Source organism: Ctenocephalides felis, unplaced genomic scaffold, assembly GCF_003426905.1.
Source record: "Ctenocephalides felis isolate EL2017-DRISC unplaced genomic scaffold, ASM342690v1 CF-g0.4_SCAFFOLD_01886, whole genome shotgun sequence".
In the NCBI taxonomy this organism is placed as follows: Eukaryota; Metazoa; Arthropoda; class Insecta; order Siphonaptera; family Pulicidae; genus Ctenocephalides; species Ctenocephalides felis.
The window spans coordinates 184785286-184805049 of NW_020538040.1; the positions used below are offsets into that span (position 1 = coordinate 184785286).

At 30.2% G+C, this 19764-nt stretch overlaps 1 protein-coding gene across 2 annotated transcripts; it reads left to right on the top strand.

The window, feature by feature from the left end:
- The first annotated feature begins 5007 nt into the window (after positions 1-5007).
- LOC113378143 (muscle LIM protein 1-like) lies at positions 5008-18940 on the top strand. Of its 2 annotated transcripts, XM_026618667.1 has the most exons (11): positions 5008-5164; positions 10447-10580; positions 10790-10958; positions 14415-14541; positions 15408-15504; positions 15639-15723; positions 16003-16123; positions 16196-16371; positions 16443-16575; positions 16644-16831; positions 18548-18940. In XM_026618667.1, the coding sequence occupies exons 2-11, from the start codon at positions 10466-10468 to the stop codon at positions 18819-18821; spliced, it is 1485 nt and encodes a 494-aa protein (XP_026474452.1). In that variant the 5' UTR covers positions 5008-5164; positions 10447-10465; the 3' UTR covers positions 18822-18940. The 2 variants fall into 2 exon arrangements, with proteins under 2 accessions (XP_026474452.1, XP_026474453.1); XM_026618668.1 differs by lacking the exons at positions 14415-14541; positions 15408-15504; positions 15639-15723; ... (3 more) ...; positions 16644-16831; positions 18548-18940 and adding an exon at positions 12031-12405.
- The last annotated feature ends 824 nt before the right edge of the window (positions 18941-19764 follow it).

Here is a 19764-nt window from a genome sequence, read left to right on the forward strand (position 1 = left end):
CATTAAGTACATCAAATTCGGTACATTGTCCAACAGAAAGTTGGATCGAATTCAATATAGTATATCAGAAATATCCCAGAATTGGCTTGAATTCCCAATAATAATAATTATCTCGATTCAACTTTGAGTCGACTCTATTTTGATTTTCTATTAGAGACATATGATATAGCAGTAGCAGAGCAAGTCGTGTAAACGTCACACTGTGACGCCCACGCCACACCAGGCGAACGTTGTCAACAAATCTTTTATTTATAATCGAAATCTATCGTTTCTATATATACGTATATATAAATTCATCTAATTTCTGTAACACTCGTGTCCGAAATAGAAAACAATACATCACGAGCTGAATCATCTTACATTTTTATATAGATTGGAAATATAACACTATACTTTTTCTTTATAATATATACTTGTATATTTACAAAATCTTTTACTTTGCGACAGACAATTACGATACCCACGATTTCTCAACTTCTACTGGACCTACGACCTACTCGTATTTATTTTTTCCAGAATCATCTTCATAGACTTCAGTATGAACTGCGTTCATCTCAAATTCCGATTGTTATTATTTAAAAAAAAATGAGAAATATAAAAAAGTTGATTTTTCCAGACATTTTTTGAACTTGTTTGTAGTTTGCGACATTCTTCTTGATTAATAAATACATAATTTTTTTTCTTCAGATTATTTGAGGGTCAAAATCATGGTATGGTCAGGTGCCAATTTTTTTGGACCCCTCACTTCATCACATTTTAGAGTTAAAACTATGACTGTTTTTAATTTTTATATTCTCACAATATTAATTATTAGCTGTTTAAAAAAATACAGCAAAAATATTATTATCCTTTTTATACGGTTTTTCAAAAATTGCATAAAATTCGTGTCTAGACCAGAATAATCCCGTAAAAAATTTTCATGGGTTCGTTATTGTTAAATTTGACATATTTTTATTTGACCATATACAGAAATTATTGCTATAAAAAGAAACAAAACGAATCCATAATATTATTTCTTGATTATCTTGTTTATATAAATGTGCTATCAATATTATTTTACACATGCTCATTGCTCATATAAATTTAAACTTAAACAAATGACGAATACAAAATATTATTTTTTGATAAACCCGTTATCATTTTCTTGTTATATAAACAAGTTATCAATATTTTCTTACACATGCTCATGTAACTATAAGCTTAAACAATCGGGTGACAAAACACATACTATTATTTTTCTGATATGCTATATGATTATCTTGTTTATATGAAGAATTAATCAATATTATTTTACACATATTCATATAACGTTGAGCTTAAACAGCACTATAATTTCCATTGACTCTATAAAATATTTATGTTATTTACAAAGCAATATAAATAAATAATTGCAGACATAAATTCTATCAAAACAAGAATTATTACATACACAAGGTACAGAGGTGCACAAAATTACCACATAAACAAAATGTGTTTCTAATTTATTATCGTACAACATCTTGCATAAAAAGCTTCTTTAGATATATTATAGTGATTTATAATCAAATCATTTAATGTTGTTTTTGAAGGCAGTCCCTGGGATATTATATCTAATTATTTATATAAAACTAACTTCATCTTGCAACCACAAGGTTCCAGGTTCAATCCCTTGTTTCGTGCAACCTGCATAGCAAGTAGTAGCGATATACATTTTTTTTAGTATAGATGAAAAATATGTTTCCAATAGATAAGTGAAAATAGCTCTGCTGGAAACTGCTGCTTTGAATTAAAACATAGTCACGATTGGAAAAAAGGCAACTTTTTGGTTCTAATAAAAAATATTCAAACTAGAATAGGTCATTCATAGGATTGCATTATTAATAAAAAATAATAGTATTATTACAACACTGTTGTAAAAAGTAAAAGTAATAAGAAAATATAATACAAAACGACTAGTTTATATTGTGGGAGCAACAACGTTTCTTCATTTTTAATTGATGATTGAAAATGAAGTAAGGAAATGAATGATAGTAAGTTTTTATATTAGATTAAATAACGAATGTAATTTTGAAACAAAATTTTGTTATTTGCAGTACTTATGGTAGTAGTAGTTTTAATAAATATAATCATTGCAACAGAATAGAAACTAATAATATACGAATTGGTAATAAGTATTAAGGTTGGATGAATTAACGTTTCACTTGATTAAATGAACCATCAAAAGTTATTACACTAAATATGTTAATCAAATTAGAAATAATAAAACATTTTGTGTAATTAATTGTAATTTCGTGTAATATGTGATAAATACATTAGTCTCCTGTTCATTATTGTAGGTCATTAGTTCTTCGGCCTCACTTTCATATTTGGCAAAGGACTAACCTTTGCCCGCGACCGTTTTAGATGATTCTATTCCTGTCTTCTCAATATTCTAATTTTTTATCGATGACTCAACGACTTTAAAAGTCGTAACACTTATTATTATTTTGGCATTTCTTGGTACAATTTAAGTTATTAGCGTGTTTTCGTAAATGTGTCACTGACCGGAGTAGAGGAAGGAAGAATTTATATATATATATATATATATATATATATATATATATATATATATATATATATATATATATATAAATATATATATATATAAAAGTCGCTAAGACATATATGATTTTCGGATACTAGGGATCAAAATAAGATACTTTGCTGAAGAAACCATACCTCTAAAATAAATTCTGAATGCACAGGGTATTGACCCAAAAATAAGGGTTTGTATATAGGTTTTTTTTTATTTCTGCAATGATTCATAGAATTTCCGACCCGTTATACGGTTATGCGGTTCTCAAATCTAATATGACTGGAGAAAACAGGTTGATGACAAGAGATTTCGTCAAGATGCATTCATTCCTGGCCAGAATTTGAGAAGGGTTTTGTCTTTCGGCATTATGGATGGAAATAGCTTTGTCGCGTCGTTCTATTCATAGTAGGATTTCTCTCGGCTGCACGCTGGACAAGCCGCTTGGATAAGTTAAATCATAGAATCTAAACATAGATTATGCAACCAGACAACAGAGATGCAATTTATTCACGGAAAACATTCCAAAAAAAAAAAAAAAAATGGCGATCAAGATACATATAGATTTTATAAGCCATTGTAAAATGAACAAAAAAATTATGTTAAAATAGGATAAAACAGGTACATTTTACTCCATGGGTAGAAGCTTTTGGTTTTGATATTTTAAAAAAATCTAATATGTAACTCGATGGTAATCCTAAAAATTTGCAAGGTTATACGTTATTTGGCATTTAATACAATTGTTACATATTTGAATGTTTTTTTAATTAAACTTATATATTAAATATTGTATAAATTATTTAATCAATAAACCAAGTTTATGATTTGGTAGAACTAGTATATTTAACTTCAATATAGTTGTAACTTTTATATAAAGAATAAGTCATATACCTGATAACTAAAATATATTTAAACTAATAATTTTTTTTTTAATTTTATTGCATAGAATATAATATATTTTTGATTATTATTATTATTATTATTACTGGTTCAGATTATATTAATTTTCAATTTTTTTTCTAGACTATTCAAATATTTATAAGAGCAATAATGTGCAAACATTGTTTTAACTATAAATGAATCCTAATAAATGCGTTGTGTATGTACTGTGAATTCCCGTTAACACAGTTTTCCAGGAACCGTGCTAAAAACACGTCTTATGCGATAAAGCATTTTATATGGGATAGGGACAAAGGCGTAAAGTGGCGCATTATACAAGAAATAACCTAAAACATAGTTGTTTCAACTATTATATATATATAGCTAATACAATAACAGTGGTTGCAATTAATTTTAATAATGGTCATTTGCAATTTGGAAATATGTTATACTTCATGATAAAGTTGCTGCAAAAACATACTCTTTTTTATTTATTTATATAGTTATCATTTTTTATCATTTATTATTGCTATTTTCTAATTTCCGAATTGTACAAATTGTACAAGAACGCTCCACCGTATGAACATTTGACACTGTAACACTGTAATAAACATACACATTTTTATTTTGTACTCTAATAATTATCATATATATGTGTGTAGATATATATATATATATATATATATATATATATATATATACATATAAATATTTTTGTGTTACTAAACTTATTCAAGGCTCAAACGTAATAGTCCAAATCTGATGAAGCTTTCGGGAAGCAAATATAGATACCTGAAAAGAAACATCGAAAGTATGCTGCATATTTATACAATCGAAAGAATAAGTAAACTATGCTGAGATTAAAAATAGCTTCTTACCACACTTTATATTTGAGGCTTTCTTCCGTAAAGTATCGCGATATATGTTTATATGATTACTATTTATGGAATGACTAGATAACCTATTTTCTTATCTTTGTAATAAATTGTCATATGTTAAATCAAACTCGTATCAAATTTTGAAATGATGTTATTGATTGAAATGTTATATATTTTTATTCGTTGAGTTATATCAAATATTTTGTACATGTTTGTTTTTAATACGTTCAAAGCTAACGGTCAGTAAGAAATGTTTTACTGATGGTAAATGTAGATAAAAATGTTGTTTTGTATGCTTACATGCATATGTATATAAGTATGTATATAGTATTTTTAACTTTCCGTAGAGTAATTTTGATGACTAATTTATATGAAAATACTCGATTTCAGAAAGTTTGCGATTATCTATAGATGATTCGATTTGGATCATTTGAAATTGCCGAATTTGATAATTTGAAGAGATGTGATCTCGTATATGATTGATAAGGCGTTTTGAATGTGGAATATGATATAAGTTTGATTATCGTTCGGCATCGTAGATAGTGTTGTCCCACGCACGAGATGTCCGACCCCCGTCGGTTCGGTGGAGCGCACTTCTCCCGTCCTGATCCGTCCTGCACCTCATGCGGCCCCTGCCCGATCGCCGATGCGATGGTGCCGTGTGCACTGCGGCAGTGACTATACAGTGCAGCCGGCCTCCGAGTTCATTCGATACAAAGCGGTAGTCAGTGACGAAAAGCAAGTGCCATTATCGTTCTCTCCGTCGATTTACGAAACTACACTTCAATTCCAAAAAGGATAACTGGGACTCGCATTCCGACTCACTACCCAACGACTACGATTTAATTAGCTAAAGGTAGTTGCTTCATTATTTTATCAGTGATTTATTCGCCAGTGTGTGGATTACTAAGTATTGTGCATTAATTCATCGTCGAACGCAAAGAACAGTGTGCGCTTTTAGTAAAATCTTCTAGTGCGTGATATCACTCTAACAGCATATTCATCTGTGTTTGTTTGGTTTAACAAAAATTTTGTGGAGAGGAGATTCAACGCTCGCCATTGAAAGTTTCGAAAATTCGGGCAACGATCCAAATGTTTACGAAATATTTTGATGGTTGACAAAGTGGCTGGAAAAGTTTATGTGCTTAACTCAAACTTAAATATATTCAAATGAAGGAGGGATCTATAATAGATCTAATTTTAAATACTATTGAGAAACATTTCGGAAGCAACTTTGTCAAAGATAGCAATACACGCTTTATAATATTTCACATATATGCAAATAACACAAAAATTAATTGTAAACGCTTTTAATTAGTACTTAACAGTATCATAAAAATTGCAATAGTTTATTTCAACATTTATTAACAATAAATTTATCCAATATAATCTTGCATGCTATAATGATATTCATAGCATTAATTTTATTAAAATTATTAGATGCAAATTAAAAATTGTATGGCGCCTTTTTTAAATTCAAAAATTTAATTGCCTTTTGTGATTTTAAGTAACAATTTTTCGCTTTAATTGAAACTTACAAGAAATTTCATTATCTAATGAACAATATTTCATAAATAATATTTATAAAAATTGGTTTTTATTTTTGGTGAACTAAAAACTAAATTGCGGAATTCGATATTTCAATACAATTGCGGTTTAAAATTTAAATATTTGCAGCTAAATATTTATCTTTGATTATTTATATTGTATACCATATAACATTATGGACTACGCAATGCTTTGCAGCAAACAAAGATTTATGACCAAACTTAATGGCCAAGAAAAACATTTGACGTCATTTTAAAACTTACACCTGCCGACATCAACTGTTGCACAAGTGCTACGAAAAATAGATTGTGTAATATAATTTTATTCTGAAAATAACAAATAAAAACAAAATCGTTTGTTAAAAAATGTAAATGATTCTCGATTTTTGAAAAAATGTTAATAATACGTTTGAATTAAAAATTATCTCAGAATAAAAATTCATGTTCAATATTTTTATAATGGCCAAAGAAACTTTGTCAAGTACAAGAAAACAATTGAGAACTTGACTTGATTTTCATTTAAATATTTAAAAAAAATATGATATGAACTGATAAATTGATTTATTTAAAAATTTATAAATTACTAAAGTTTTCCTAATATTTTCTACAAGAAGAATAATTCTAAAAACCAAATGATAATGAAAGAGATTAACAATACATTTTGAAAAACCGGCAAATGAAACAACGTTATAAGATAATATCGTTATACAAAAAATAAAATGTGCAATACAAAAAGTTCTTATTAGTTAACTTTGCGTTAAAACTCTAAAATCTAATTTTAAATTTTAAGCCATAATGCAAATATAAATTAAATTGAGCGATAAAATTCTAAACATCATATCAAATTTTACTAGTATTTTATTAAAAAATAAAATGTTCCATAGACATATATTTAAAAAATTTAACAATATTCTAGGAAATCGGTAGATAAAGCTACGTTGTATATTATTCATAAATAATTAAATATTTCAAGTATAAATTTTGAGAATTTTCGGAATAAATTATACTTTATATTGTATTTTATATCGAACTTTATAAATTAATATGGCAACTGATAGATTTGCTTTAAATATATCAATTTTTGTTCGCAAAATAAATGAAATGAGTTGCAAATTTCTGCAATATTTAATTACTCAAACATAAAAGAAAATTAAAAAATATTAAAAATAAATTATACGCTGACGGGATTTAAACCTGATCATTTCTAACTCTCTTATCTATTAATCCGAGCGCAAAAAGTAGAAGTAAGCCTTTAAACTGTTTGAGCTACCGAGAAATATTAAATGCAACATTGTACGCGTACGTATTGCTCATGGTCCATTTTTCAAAACTTCAAACAATTTTCATAATTAAACCACTTTACATAGGCCTATAATATTTTAAGGTACTCGGTTCGACTATCAACTCTATCATTATGCGAAGTTTCATCAAAACCCCAAAGAGTAAACCTGAGGTTTTCCTTGTGACCGATTAAATTATTATTACCATATGAAATTTTACTCGTAATTCATTTAAAAGTGCATAGAAAATGAACAATATTTCAAAATGCGACAAATGAACCAAGCTTATAATGTAATATTCTTTTGAAATACTTAAATATAAAATTTGGTATGTAGTTTTTTATCTAACAGAACTTTTCAGCAAAACAGGACAAGAGTACAATTATAAACTAAATTGAGCGATAAAATTTTCAACTTTATGTCAACTTTTACTCGTATTTCATTTAAAAGTATATTTGGTATGTAGTTTTTTTCTAATAGAACTTCTCAGCAAAAACAGGATAATAGTACAATTATAAATTAAACTGAGCTATAAAATTCTAAACATTATATCAAATTTTGCTCGTATTTCATTTAAAAGTATATTTGGAATGGAGTTTTTATCTAATAGAACTTCTCAGCTAAAACAGGGCGAAAGTACAATTATAATTTAAATTGAGCAATAAAATTCTGAACATTATGTCAAATTTTACTGGCATTTCATTTAAAAGTATATTTGGTATGTAGTTTTTATCTAATAGCTTTTCAGCAGAAACAGGGCGATAGTACAATTATAATTTAAATTTAGCAATAAAATTCTAAACATTATGTCAAATTTTACTCGTATTTCATTTAAAAGCATATTTTTCATCCTCTTTGAAAGGCAAGGCTTAGATTAAAAAAAATTAATGATAATTTGAAAAATTGGTAAATAAAGCAAGGTTATAGCAGTATATTACTCGAAAATACTTAAATATGAAAATTGCATAAAATATTTTTATCGACCAAAACTTTCTCGACAAAACTAGGTACAGTACATCAATTGTGAATTATAATGAACGATCGAAATAATTATTACCATATGAAATTTTCCTCGTATTTCATTTTCCTCGTACTCTCCATCTTGTTGGTTTCGTGCGGTGTGCCATTACGTTTGCATTCCTCGGGCACAGCCAAATTAGGCTAGCTTACGGACCGGGCGTCAGTAACATCGGCGAAGGCGAAGAAGCGTCGGTGAGGCGTCGGTGCGATCGCACGCCTGGCCCAGAGCCAGCGAGAACACGCGCCGCGCGGCACCTTCCCCTCGTTTTGCGGGTATTTCGTTACATGCGGCCTACACGAAAGACAAATGTTACCACTCGATTTGACAGTTATTCGCGTAAAGCGAAAGCTCATTATTAACGGCTACTGTTACATTTACTTAGTTCCAAGGAAATGCAATTATTACGACACTGTCGCGGATGTTCGAGATGATTCGATTACTTATGTCACGCTTATTACATCTTTTTTTTTGTAATTACTGATTAATTTCTTTTTTCTATGGTTTTGCAAAATTTAAGTATTTAATTGAATTTCAATTATTAAAAAGTGTGTAAGTAGTGACCATATTATTTTGCACACAATCCGGAGCAGATTATAATGTGTGTGAGGGGGCGGTGGCTGAGCTAAGAATTTATATACACATTTCTTAAAAAATTTCAACGGTTCAAATTTTCTAGTTGAAATATATTTAAAAATATTGGCATTCAAAACCATATTGAAATTCCGAGATAATCCGGGACAAAACACCTAAAACCGCGACAAATATTGCATTTAGATAAAGCCGGGACGCAAGCCGAAAAATCGGGACTGTCCCGGTCAATCCGGGACGAATGGTCACCTTACTTAATGTAAATTGTATGAACTTTTTGACACGTACACATAATTCACTTAATCAATAAGAATTCGGATTCAGCTATTTAGGTAAAATGTGTTCAACAGTTTATTTCATAAATAAAATTTTCGCTTTCACTAAAAAATAGTCAATACGATTTCTAAATGACGCCTTTCAAACATACTTATAATACATGTAATTGTATTAATGAAATTAATTTATTTAACACATTTTATTTCATCCATTTTCGATACCAAAAATGTATTTTATTAAAATGTGGATATCAACTGTAATCAGTAGCTACCTACGAAACACCACAGAACGTGCACATGCTTCGGCACTGATCAAGCTTGCGACAAAAACTTTGGTGATTTTTCATAATTCAACCGTTTATCGTAGGCCTATAATATTTTAGTATGTTATTTCAGACTACGAAATCTATCGCTGTACAAAGTTTCATCAAAATCGTCAAAAAATTCTTCAACATTTAATTACTAGGAAACTTCGGCACTGATCAAACTTGCGATTAAAACTTTGGTAAATTTTTATAATTCAACCGTTTATCGTAGGCCTATAATAATCTAGTATGTTATTTCAGACTACGAAATCTATTGTTGTACAAAGTTTCATCAAAATCGTCAAAAAATTCTTCAACATTTAATTACTAGGAAACTTTGGCACTGATCAAGCTTGCGGCTAAAACTTTGGTGATTTTTTATAATTCAACCGTTTATCGTAGGCCTATAATATTTTAGTATGTTATTTTAGACTACGAAATCTATCGTTGCACAAAGTTTCATCAAAATAGTCAAAAAAAACTTCAACATTTAATTACTAGGGAACAGCCCGGCCGATATTTACCAAAAATTTACGCAATTTCCAATAAATATTGTTCGAATAGTTTTGGAGTTTCAAATCGATTCAAGATTGTGGTCTAAAACTTGTACGAAAAGTTTTACACTTTTCTGCTTATCACAAAGAAGCTGCTTGGCCGATCCTCGCACAAAATTAATAAACGCTAGTCAAGTTACATTGAAATTAAATTTTTAAAATCGGTACAGCCGTTTCTGAGAAAAACGTAGACAAAAGATCAAAACTCGGATCACATACAGACACATATACTTTTTCTAAATTTGGTCTCAAACGGTTCAGAATGACTTGAAACGTCGAAAATACATAAAATTACTCTTTTTTGCGAAAATGTAATCGCCAATAAAAAATCATGAGAACGAATACAAGAATATCTCCATTTTTTAAAATATTTTAACAAAATTGTAGCTGATTGTAGCATAGTATATGAAAGTTCACTAATTTAAAAAATGCATGTTATAACTTTGCTTATAAAAATCAAATAAAATTATACCTAATCATATATGAGTTTGAAATATCTCGACTTGACTGCTCGAGGATTTTTAGAAAGCTATTTGAATTATTAAAATAATTCTAATTTTTATTACAGGCCAAATTAAAGCTTCAAGATGCCGTTCAAGCCAGTAGAAAACCCAAAATGCCCAAAATGCGGCAAATCAGTATATGCCGCGGAAGAGCGTGTTGCCGGTGGACTTAAGTGGCACAAAATGTGTTTCAAATGCGGTAAGATTTAAAAAATTCAAATCAATTTATCTAAACTTCAATACTACTAATTAAAATGTAAAATTCAAAATTAAATAAAAGTTTTAAAACTCCATAAAGATTGCGAGAATTTTTAAAGTTTTTACAAATACATCTTGAAGTTTATTTTTAAAATCGAAACTAAAATTACTTTAAATTAGAACAATAAATAAGAATCATTTACCTTTTAGGTATGTGCAGCAAATTGTTGGACTCCACCAACTGCACTGAGCACGAAGGTGAGTTGTTCTGCAAGAACTGCCACGCCCGCAAGTACGGACCCAAAGGATACGGTTTTGGCGGTGGTGCCGGCTGTCTGTCCATGGACACCGGAGCACAATTCACAGAAGGAGGCCAAACGTAAGTTTCAACACTTTATTAACATTTTACATTACATTATCGTACCCTGCCGCAACCCAGTCGCAATATCGTTTGCGAAACTGATCACAGTACCTACCCTCTTTGCGCATAACTTTTGCTTGAAGATCAGATAAATAGTAATAGTACAGCAGCCAGATCAATCGTTTTCACTCGCTTACACATCGTATCCTCTCATTGGGACCGAAATGATGAAAAAAACTCCAGCAATTCCGGTTTCATTCAGAATACTCACCTAGATAAAATTAAATGTAGATGCAAAGTTAAATTCAAAAGCAGATCACTTCTGACATACAGGCAATATGTTGAGAAACGATATCTATGATATAGTTCTATTATGAATGAAACTCAATTGCTATAAAATTTATCTATCATTATTAATAAAATACAAACGCAAATGAAAGGTACTGATTAGTTAATTATTTCCTGAAAATCAAACAAAATTATTCATACGATTTTTGCATTTTCATTCTCAATAGTAAATTCAGTAGTGCAAAACAACGTGCAAAAAATATTTTACGCGATATAGTTAATAAAGCGAGACAATTCGCTTATATAATTTGAAAATTAGTCAATTGAATGTGCAGATTTGAATATTATTTATATACAAAACGTTCAGAGGGCATTTTCCTTATAATATCAATATCTAACAATATTATTTCCTATGTATACGAACATATGCATACATATCAATCATGTTATAAAAATTTGTTTGTCAATAACTGAAATTTTGTTTACACACGTAAGCTAGTTTGTTACCAGACATCTATTTTGATATCAATGTTTACTATCTCCTTGACTGATATGATGATTCTTGACTGTTATTCCTCTACAATCATATATCTGCATGCAATACTACTCATATGAAACTGCCTAAAATGCAAACGATGAATTGTGAATGTAAGCGGGTGATAATTGGTTTTGTTGATAAATCCTCCATTTAAACTAAACGGCCGAATTGAGTCTAAGGCACCGTTCACACTAATACCTTTGTTAGGCCTCAATCAATCTGAGACGTAGACTTGAAGCACATTTCTATTTCTTTTCCGAACAGAAACTAAATCGATGTCATCATTCGGAGTTCGGAGCCAATGAATCGATCAAACTTAGAGAGAATCTACAACCACAGGCTCGTTCAAGACCCAAAACTTTCCCGTATTTTCGTACTGAATGTTGTTAGATGTAGCTTTTTGTTTTCGTCACTACTTATGTGTTTTGATCCGAATCTATTATTAATTGAAAACAAAGTATTTTTGCGTGAGTTTCAATTATAATAATGTTGATATCGCATATCATTCAGCTGATCATAAAATCAAAGATCTTCGAAACGATCTCAATGTATCACTTATTTAACCAACTCACAAAAATACAAGTATTAAATTTAAGTTTGAGATTAAATTTTAGATTTAGCAGAGTAAAATATTTTTGTAGATTGGATGAAAAATTCTATATTTTTGAAAAAAAAAGATTATTTTTATAGAAAACTCTGTACAATAAAATATTATGTAAACTTTATGCTTCTAAAAGAGGAATAAAATAATTTTTAACTAAAATTATTGGTTTTGAATTACATAAAATCTCTTTTGATCGAGATTAGCTCAAGGCTCTAAAGTAATAACTAACTCTCACAAATAAACAGCCGGTCCAAATATGATTCGCGATTGGATAACCGCTCTGTTTGCAAACATTGCTCCTGAAATAGATCAGCCGTATAATATAGCCTTGAGCTATTCTCATATAACCTGTCCTTAGAATTTATCAGACAAATGAAACCTGAGACGTGTAGGTAGCCGCGACATTTTCTCATAAGTAGGTGAGATTTTTTGCATCTTTTACACGAGTGTAATAGAAATTATCGCTGGCATGGCTTGTGCATTCGTCAGGTCACTTTCGAACATTTTCTACAATAACAAATTCTAATCTTACACTTCCTTCACACATTCCAAAAACTGAGAACACTGCATTCTCTGTATACAATCATCTGTACTAATCCAAATATACGCTTGAAATCAATTTATACCATATATGTGATTATGGGACATGCGATTGATATGTTGATCGCTCATTTCAACATTTATTAACATGTATATATTATTATAAAAAGAACAGGATGGGATAAGGAAAAGGCCCTCGACGATTCATTCTTATCTATTTTATAAATATACCTTAACACAGTAAATTGTATATTCGAACTGGCATCAATAACAAAATCAATTCTAAAGTACAGTAGATTAATTTCGAATGACTGTTAACTGTTATGAACATGGGATGGCGAGGAGCGATTAGTTCAAATCAAACCTTCTCCCATCGATGTTTGCTTAATTTTGTTTTATATTCACAGAAATAATTAACATAATCGGTTATTTATATAACATTGTAGAAGCTATTGTCATCATGTAATTAGTCCGAGTCCGAGGTGTATCCATTCAGGACATGTGGCGGGTCGGCCAGATATAACAAAATAACAAACGCTGGAACCTCTGGAAATTTGATTGCTTTCTTTACACAGCTATTATTAATAATTATTACTAATAATGTATATTCTAGCGTAGAGTAAAATCTAATGCATCGCTTACACCAACTAATACAATTATTCTTTGTAAATACTGTCTCATCATACCATATCATAACTTTTTTTTGAAATCACTAACTCTCATTAAGAGACTTGTATATAAAAACTTTTATTTTTGCATGCATTTGATCTGGTTTTTCTTATTTTTACGAATGGGTGATAGTTTGATTTATTTTGAACAAAATTTTTCAGTACACAATATTTTACAAATTTTATATTACAAGCACTGATTAGTTCACATTACGAAAAATTGATAGTACTAATGATGAATTAAAGTAGTTCAACTCCAAAAGAATTTAGGTTATTATTGTTACACAACTCACTACAATTTTTTGGATAAATTGACTTCTAAATTAAAAACATATTAATTATTAATTTAACACATCGCCACGATATCAGAAAAATATTCACTTTGGCCATGGTAACTTTATAAGATCATTTAGTTAAGAATATATCAAAGGAACCATTTTTTGCCAACATTCCTGTAAAAGCACTTTTTTCTTGAAAGCCAAGAACTTTTAAGGTTTTGTTCCTTATATACCAAGCTTTCGAAACATACTGCAAAATCTGACATGGCTCACATAGAACTTTACTAAAGCTAATCAAACACATATAATTGACATGGCGATTAACGTGTTCAACTAGAATAATTACACACAGTTCCATTACTTTACACTCGATTCAACTTTATAGTAGCTAATTAACAGTATCTATTACTAAGCATGCCAATTTCAATCATACTAGCTTCCACTGCATACACTTGTAAATATCTCATTGGCACAGAAATTTGGGTGTTTTCGTGAAAACTGAAATAAAATAAAATTGTATATAAACTAATAGTTTTTTCATTAAAAATGTGCATATAGAAATGGCCACCGTACAAATGGAGCTTGTTTGGAACCAAGAAAAATAATCCGCGCTAAAGATGGCGAAGGATGCCCGAGGTGCGGCGGTTGCGTCTACGCCGCCGAAATGATGCTCGCCAGGGGAAAGGTGAGATATTTAAGAAATAGTAATAGTAATTTTTAGTTAGAGCTTAGTTATTTATATTAACTTAAATAAAAATGCAGAACATGACATATTTTAACCAATGGTATGGAATTTCCCGTAACGAGCTTAGTTTGTTTCATTTGATTAACAAAATTCGTATTGGTACTTACAAGAAGAACCTCAGGTTTTCTTTTCTAGGATTTTGATGAAACCTCGCGTAACTATACAGTTTAAAGTCAAATCGAACACCATGAAATATCATTCTCCTATGAGAAGCGGTTTAATTAAAAAAATTAAGTTTAAAATTCATTTTCATTTCTGGTGCAAAAGATTGTGAATTTACGATTACTATTTCATATGCAAAAAACTCGGTAAGGGAAATTTCATTACTGTTTTATAAAATAAATTTAAATTTATATAAAATATACTAAATTAGAATAGAGCCTCGGATTTAATTATCAGCCCAGGGGTTCCATTCTGCAAAGTGCAAAAGTAATGTTAATAACATGTAATAATTAACTCTGAATGCACAATCATCATGTATCAAATAATTAAAATTTAAATAATTTTTAGTTTTTCAAATATATATATATATATATATATATATATATATAACAAAATAAACAATAAAAAATAATTAAGCTAAATTTCAAGAAATTTTAGTAGAACAGTACGAATATAAAAAAATATAGTCCTTATTGACAAGAGGTCTTAAATTGCTTAATAAATATAAGATGATAATTACTGGACGCTATGAAAATATTTTATCGTTTTCTCATAATGCTAATTACAGTTTTTTTCTTTGTATTTTGATAAATTATTCATTATGCTGTTAAACAAAGTTAGTTTACATAAATATTTCTCTAAAGGGATGGCACAAAGAATGCTTCAAATGTGCAGACTGTTCTAAAAGATTAGACTCTGTTAACTGTTGCGAAGGTCCCGATAAAGATATCTACTGCAAAGGTATGTATAATAAGCAATATAAAAAAATATAAAAATATAATTAAATTTTAAACATTTTGTTTAATAAAACGTATTAAGAGTCGTTTTCATATTTTACATTAAAATTTCGATTGTAAATATATTTATCATTTTAGTTTGCTATGCAAAGAAGTTTGGTCCTAAGGGCTATGGATATGGGCAAGGTGGTGGAGCACTGCAGAGTGATTGCTATGCTAATATGTAAGTAAAGCCATCAATATTTGTTTGCTACATCAGAAATTTTATTTTAGATTATATGGCAAACCATCTGGCCTCTACTGTTTGTTTACATTAACTCAAGTCAAAGTAAACATAATTAATTTGTTTTAAAAACATACAAGTTTAATTGCATAAACCTGATTACGCAAGCTGATTTAGTAGTTGAAACCAGAAGAAAATATGCTGAAAATCATTTGTTTTTAGAATTTTGTTATAAATTGTGTGATAGAAAAAACGTTAAAGATAAAATTATTATTTTAGGGATCAAGCTCCAAAGACAACCGTAATTGATACAGCTAAAATCCAAGCACCCCCAGGACAAGGTTGTCCACGATGTGGTGGAGTTGTATACGCTGCCGAACAAGTTCTTGCTAAAGGAAGGGTCAGTATAACACTTTTTTTTCATAATTATATGCCAGATTTCATAAACTCTATATTTCTCTATTTATTACAGGAATGGCATCGCAAGTGCTTCAAATGCCGTGACTGCACCAAAACATTGGACTCGATTATTGCTTGCGATGGTCCAGATCGTGATGTTTACTGCAAGACATGTTACGGAAAGAAATGGGGACCCCACGGTTACGGTTTTGCTTGCGGAAGCGGATTCCTTCAAACTGACGGTTTAACGTAAGTATTTCTATATTTATCAATTAGTTAATGATATTGCGGTTTAAGGATAAAGCAATCTCATTATATAGAGAGGAAGAAATTTCAATGGGAAGACCGTTCTATAACCCAAACACCACTTCCCTAATGGCTCCAGAAGGCCAAGGTTGTCCAAGATGCGGAGGCATGGTGTTTGCCGCTGAACAACAATTAGCCAAAGGAACGGTAAGATTTAGAAAAATAGTTTAAAAAATGTTTCTAATATATAGAAATTAATCATTTATCTTTTTTAGATGTGGCACAAGAAGTGCTTCAACTGCGCCGAGTGCCATCGTCCTTTGGATTCGATGCTCGCATGTGATGGACCTGACAAGGAAATTCACTGCAAACCATGCTACGGTAAATTATTTGGACCTAAAGGATTCGGCTATGGCCACACACCCACACTTGTATCAACCAACGGAGAATCCACAATATCTTTGTAAGTAGTAATTATTTATAGAAATATCAAATATAAAAAATAATATAAAAATAAAAATAAATATAAAAATGCCATTCTTCTATATCAAGGAGTGGTGCCATCGGTTTTGCTTGAAAATATGGATAGCAATGTGTTTTCCGTAAAAAATACAGAAAGTCGAAACACTAGATATCTCGTATAGGCGACAATATATACAAATAGCAATAAATCTCAATTATGAATTTTCATAGAATAGGGGAGCTAAAGACTTGTTATAACATTTTTTCTTCTAAATTAAAATAGATTGAGATCCACTGATTATGCTTCATCGAAATAAAGCTGAATAGATGCTACCACTATTCCTCTACTGAATCTAGTGGAAGCAATTCCATAACTATTGTTCATTATATTCATAATAAATTATATTCTAGAAAAAATGCGATGCGATTTATGAGTAGTTAAAAGTATTCGAAGTGGATTTATTGAAAAAACCCGGTCGGAGTGTTTTTTAAAAGCAAATTTTCAAAAATCAATAATTTTTATAATTGAGCCAGTTTTTTGTAGGACTTTAATTGTTTATCATGTTTCTTAAGACCAAGTACTCTATCGTTATACCAAGTAAATCGTCTAATTTTAATTTTAATAAATGTCAGAAGAACTACTTATTTTCTCAAACTTTGATAATTTTTTAAAATTAAACTACTTGTCGTAAGGCATTAATATTTCAGTAAGTTCAATAAGACCATGATATATAACGCCAAAAAAAGTTCCGTGAAAATCGGCTTAATTTTTTTTCAACTGTTAATTACAAGAAAACGCCTTGGTATATTTTCACCTAAAACAGTGTTATTCCCAACTAATATCTTTTTAAAATCGATTCGGTAGTATCAGCTTAAATGTGGACGAAAAGTTTAACACTCTTTTCCAAACTACAAAGAAACGACTCGGCCGATCGCCGCACGAAGATAGAACCGAGAAATGATAATCCTCATCGAGATACATCGAATGGTTTTTAAATTTCGGAAATCGGTTCAGGCGTTTTTGAGCAAACCTCGATGAAAGTTCTAATTTTGACAAATGCCAAAAAGACCATACTAATTTTTGCAAACTTTGACGAATTTTTAAAGATAAACTAGTTGTCGTAGGGCCGTAATATTTTAGTATGATCTAGAAGACTATGGTATCTACCGTCAAAAAAAAATAATAAAATCGTCGAAATTTTTTTTAAAAAAAATTTATTACAAGTAAACGGCCTGGTCGATCTTTACCAAAAACTAATCAGCACGATTCTCAACCAATATCTATCGAACGGTTTTTGAATTTTCAAAATCGATTCAGAATAGCGGTCTATAACGTGGACGAAAAATTTTTCATTTTTCTGCGATTTACAAAGAAACGGGTTGGCCGGTCGTCGCACAAAACTCAGAAACGATAGTCCTCATCGAAATACATCGAATGGCTTTTAAATTTTTGAAATTGATCCAACCGTATTTAGAGAAAACGGCGATTTACGGCAAAAAATCTGTTTACATACACGCACACACACACACATACTTCTTCCAAATTTGGTCTCATTCGATTCGGAATGGCTTGAAACGTCGAGAAAACATAAAATTAGCGAATGGGATTTTTTGATGAAAACATAAACTTTTCCTTCGGGAAGTTAAAAAAGTCCGTTACAGATTGCATAGATTCATTCTGTACCATTAAGTTATATTTTTTCTGATTATTTTCTAGCCCCGACGGTAGGCCATACGGCGGTCAAAAGGGAGTAAAAGGCGGTTGCCCCCGCTGCGGCTACGCTGTCTACGCCGCCGAACAAATGAACTCGAAGAACGGAATTTGGCACAGACGCTGCTTCTCCTGCGTGGACTGCAAGCGCTCCCTGGACAGCACCAACCTGAACGACGGACCAGACGGAGAGATTTACTGCCGCGGATGCTACGGCCGCAACTACGGACCGAAGGGTGTCGGCTATGGAATTGGCGCCGGCACGCTGACCATGGCCTGAACGGCCGCTTATCCGAATATAAACCATTTATCACGTTAGGTGAAACGAGATCGATGTTTCATATATACGTATATGTGTAATACGAACGCAAAATGAACAAATACTATTGTTAAACAAGTAACGCATTCATCATCATTAAGCGAGAACAATTACACTATTATTATCATCATATTTATTATTATTATTAATATTATAGATAACTAGGACGAATTTCTTTAGGCGCGCCTCCGAATGTCGATACAAAATCATTAAGTATTTCGTAGCATCTATTATTTAATATTAAATGACAATATTTTGTGGTTTTGATTTTAGATTCGGAAGTGCGTGTAAGGATTTTTGGTGCACAGTTTTATTAACAATGTTCTGAATGTGTTTATTATTTTTACCGAGGATACGTTTTTCACGAAATTATGCAACTTGTATTAAATCGCTTGTTAATATCACTGTGCATGTCCGCCAAAAAAATATCATAACTCATCAAGTTGTGAAACTAAAGATTTTCCATTATTACATATTACATATTATACATCATAATACTGAACGAAGATTAATAATCGAACGCTTTATGGAGTCTGATATATTTCTGTAATCTAGACGTATAAGAATCTTTCCGCTTATCTTGACTTATTTATTGTTTGTTAATGATTATACGCAGCACAATTGATATTTTATCACACTTTCCAATAACAAATTTTTATGGTTTATGTGATTTTGTATAAAATGCTGCTAATTATAAATTTATTCGACTGTTATTACGTGTTTTGTTGGACTAAATTCTAAGAAAATTATTAATATTTATTTAGATATATTTGTTTCGAATTTTTATTTCTAATATAATGTTGTCATTCTATTTGTTACATTTATTTAAATAAATAATCTGCTTTGTAGAATATATGTTTCATTCAATGCACAAATTGAATTGCCGCGCTTTTATAATGAATTA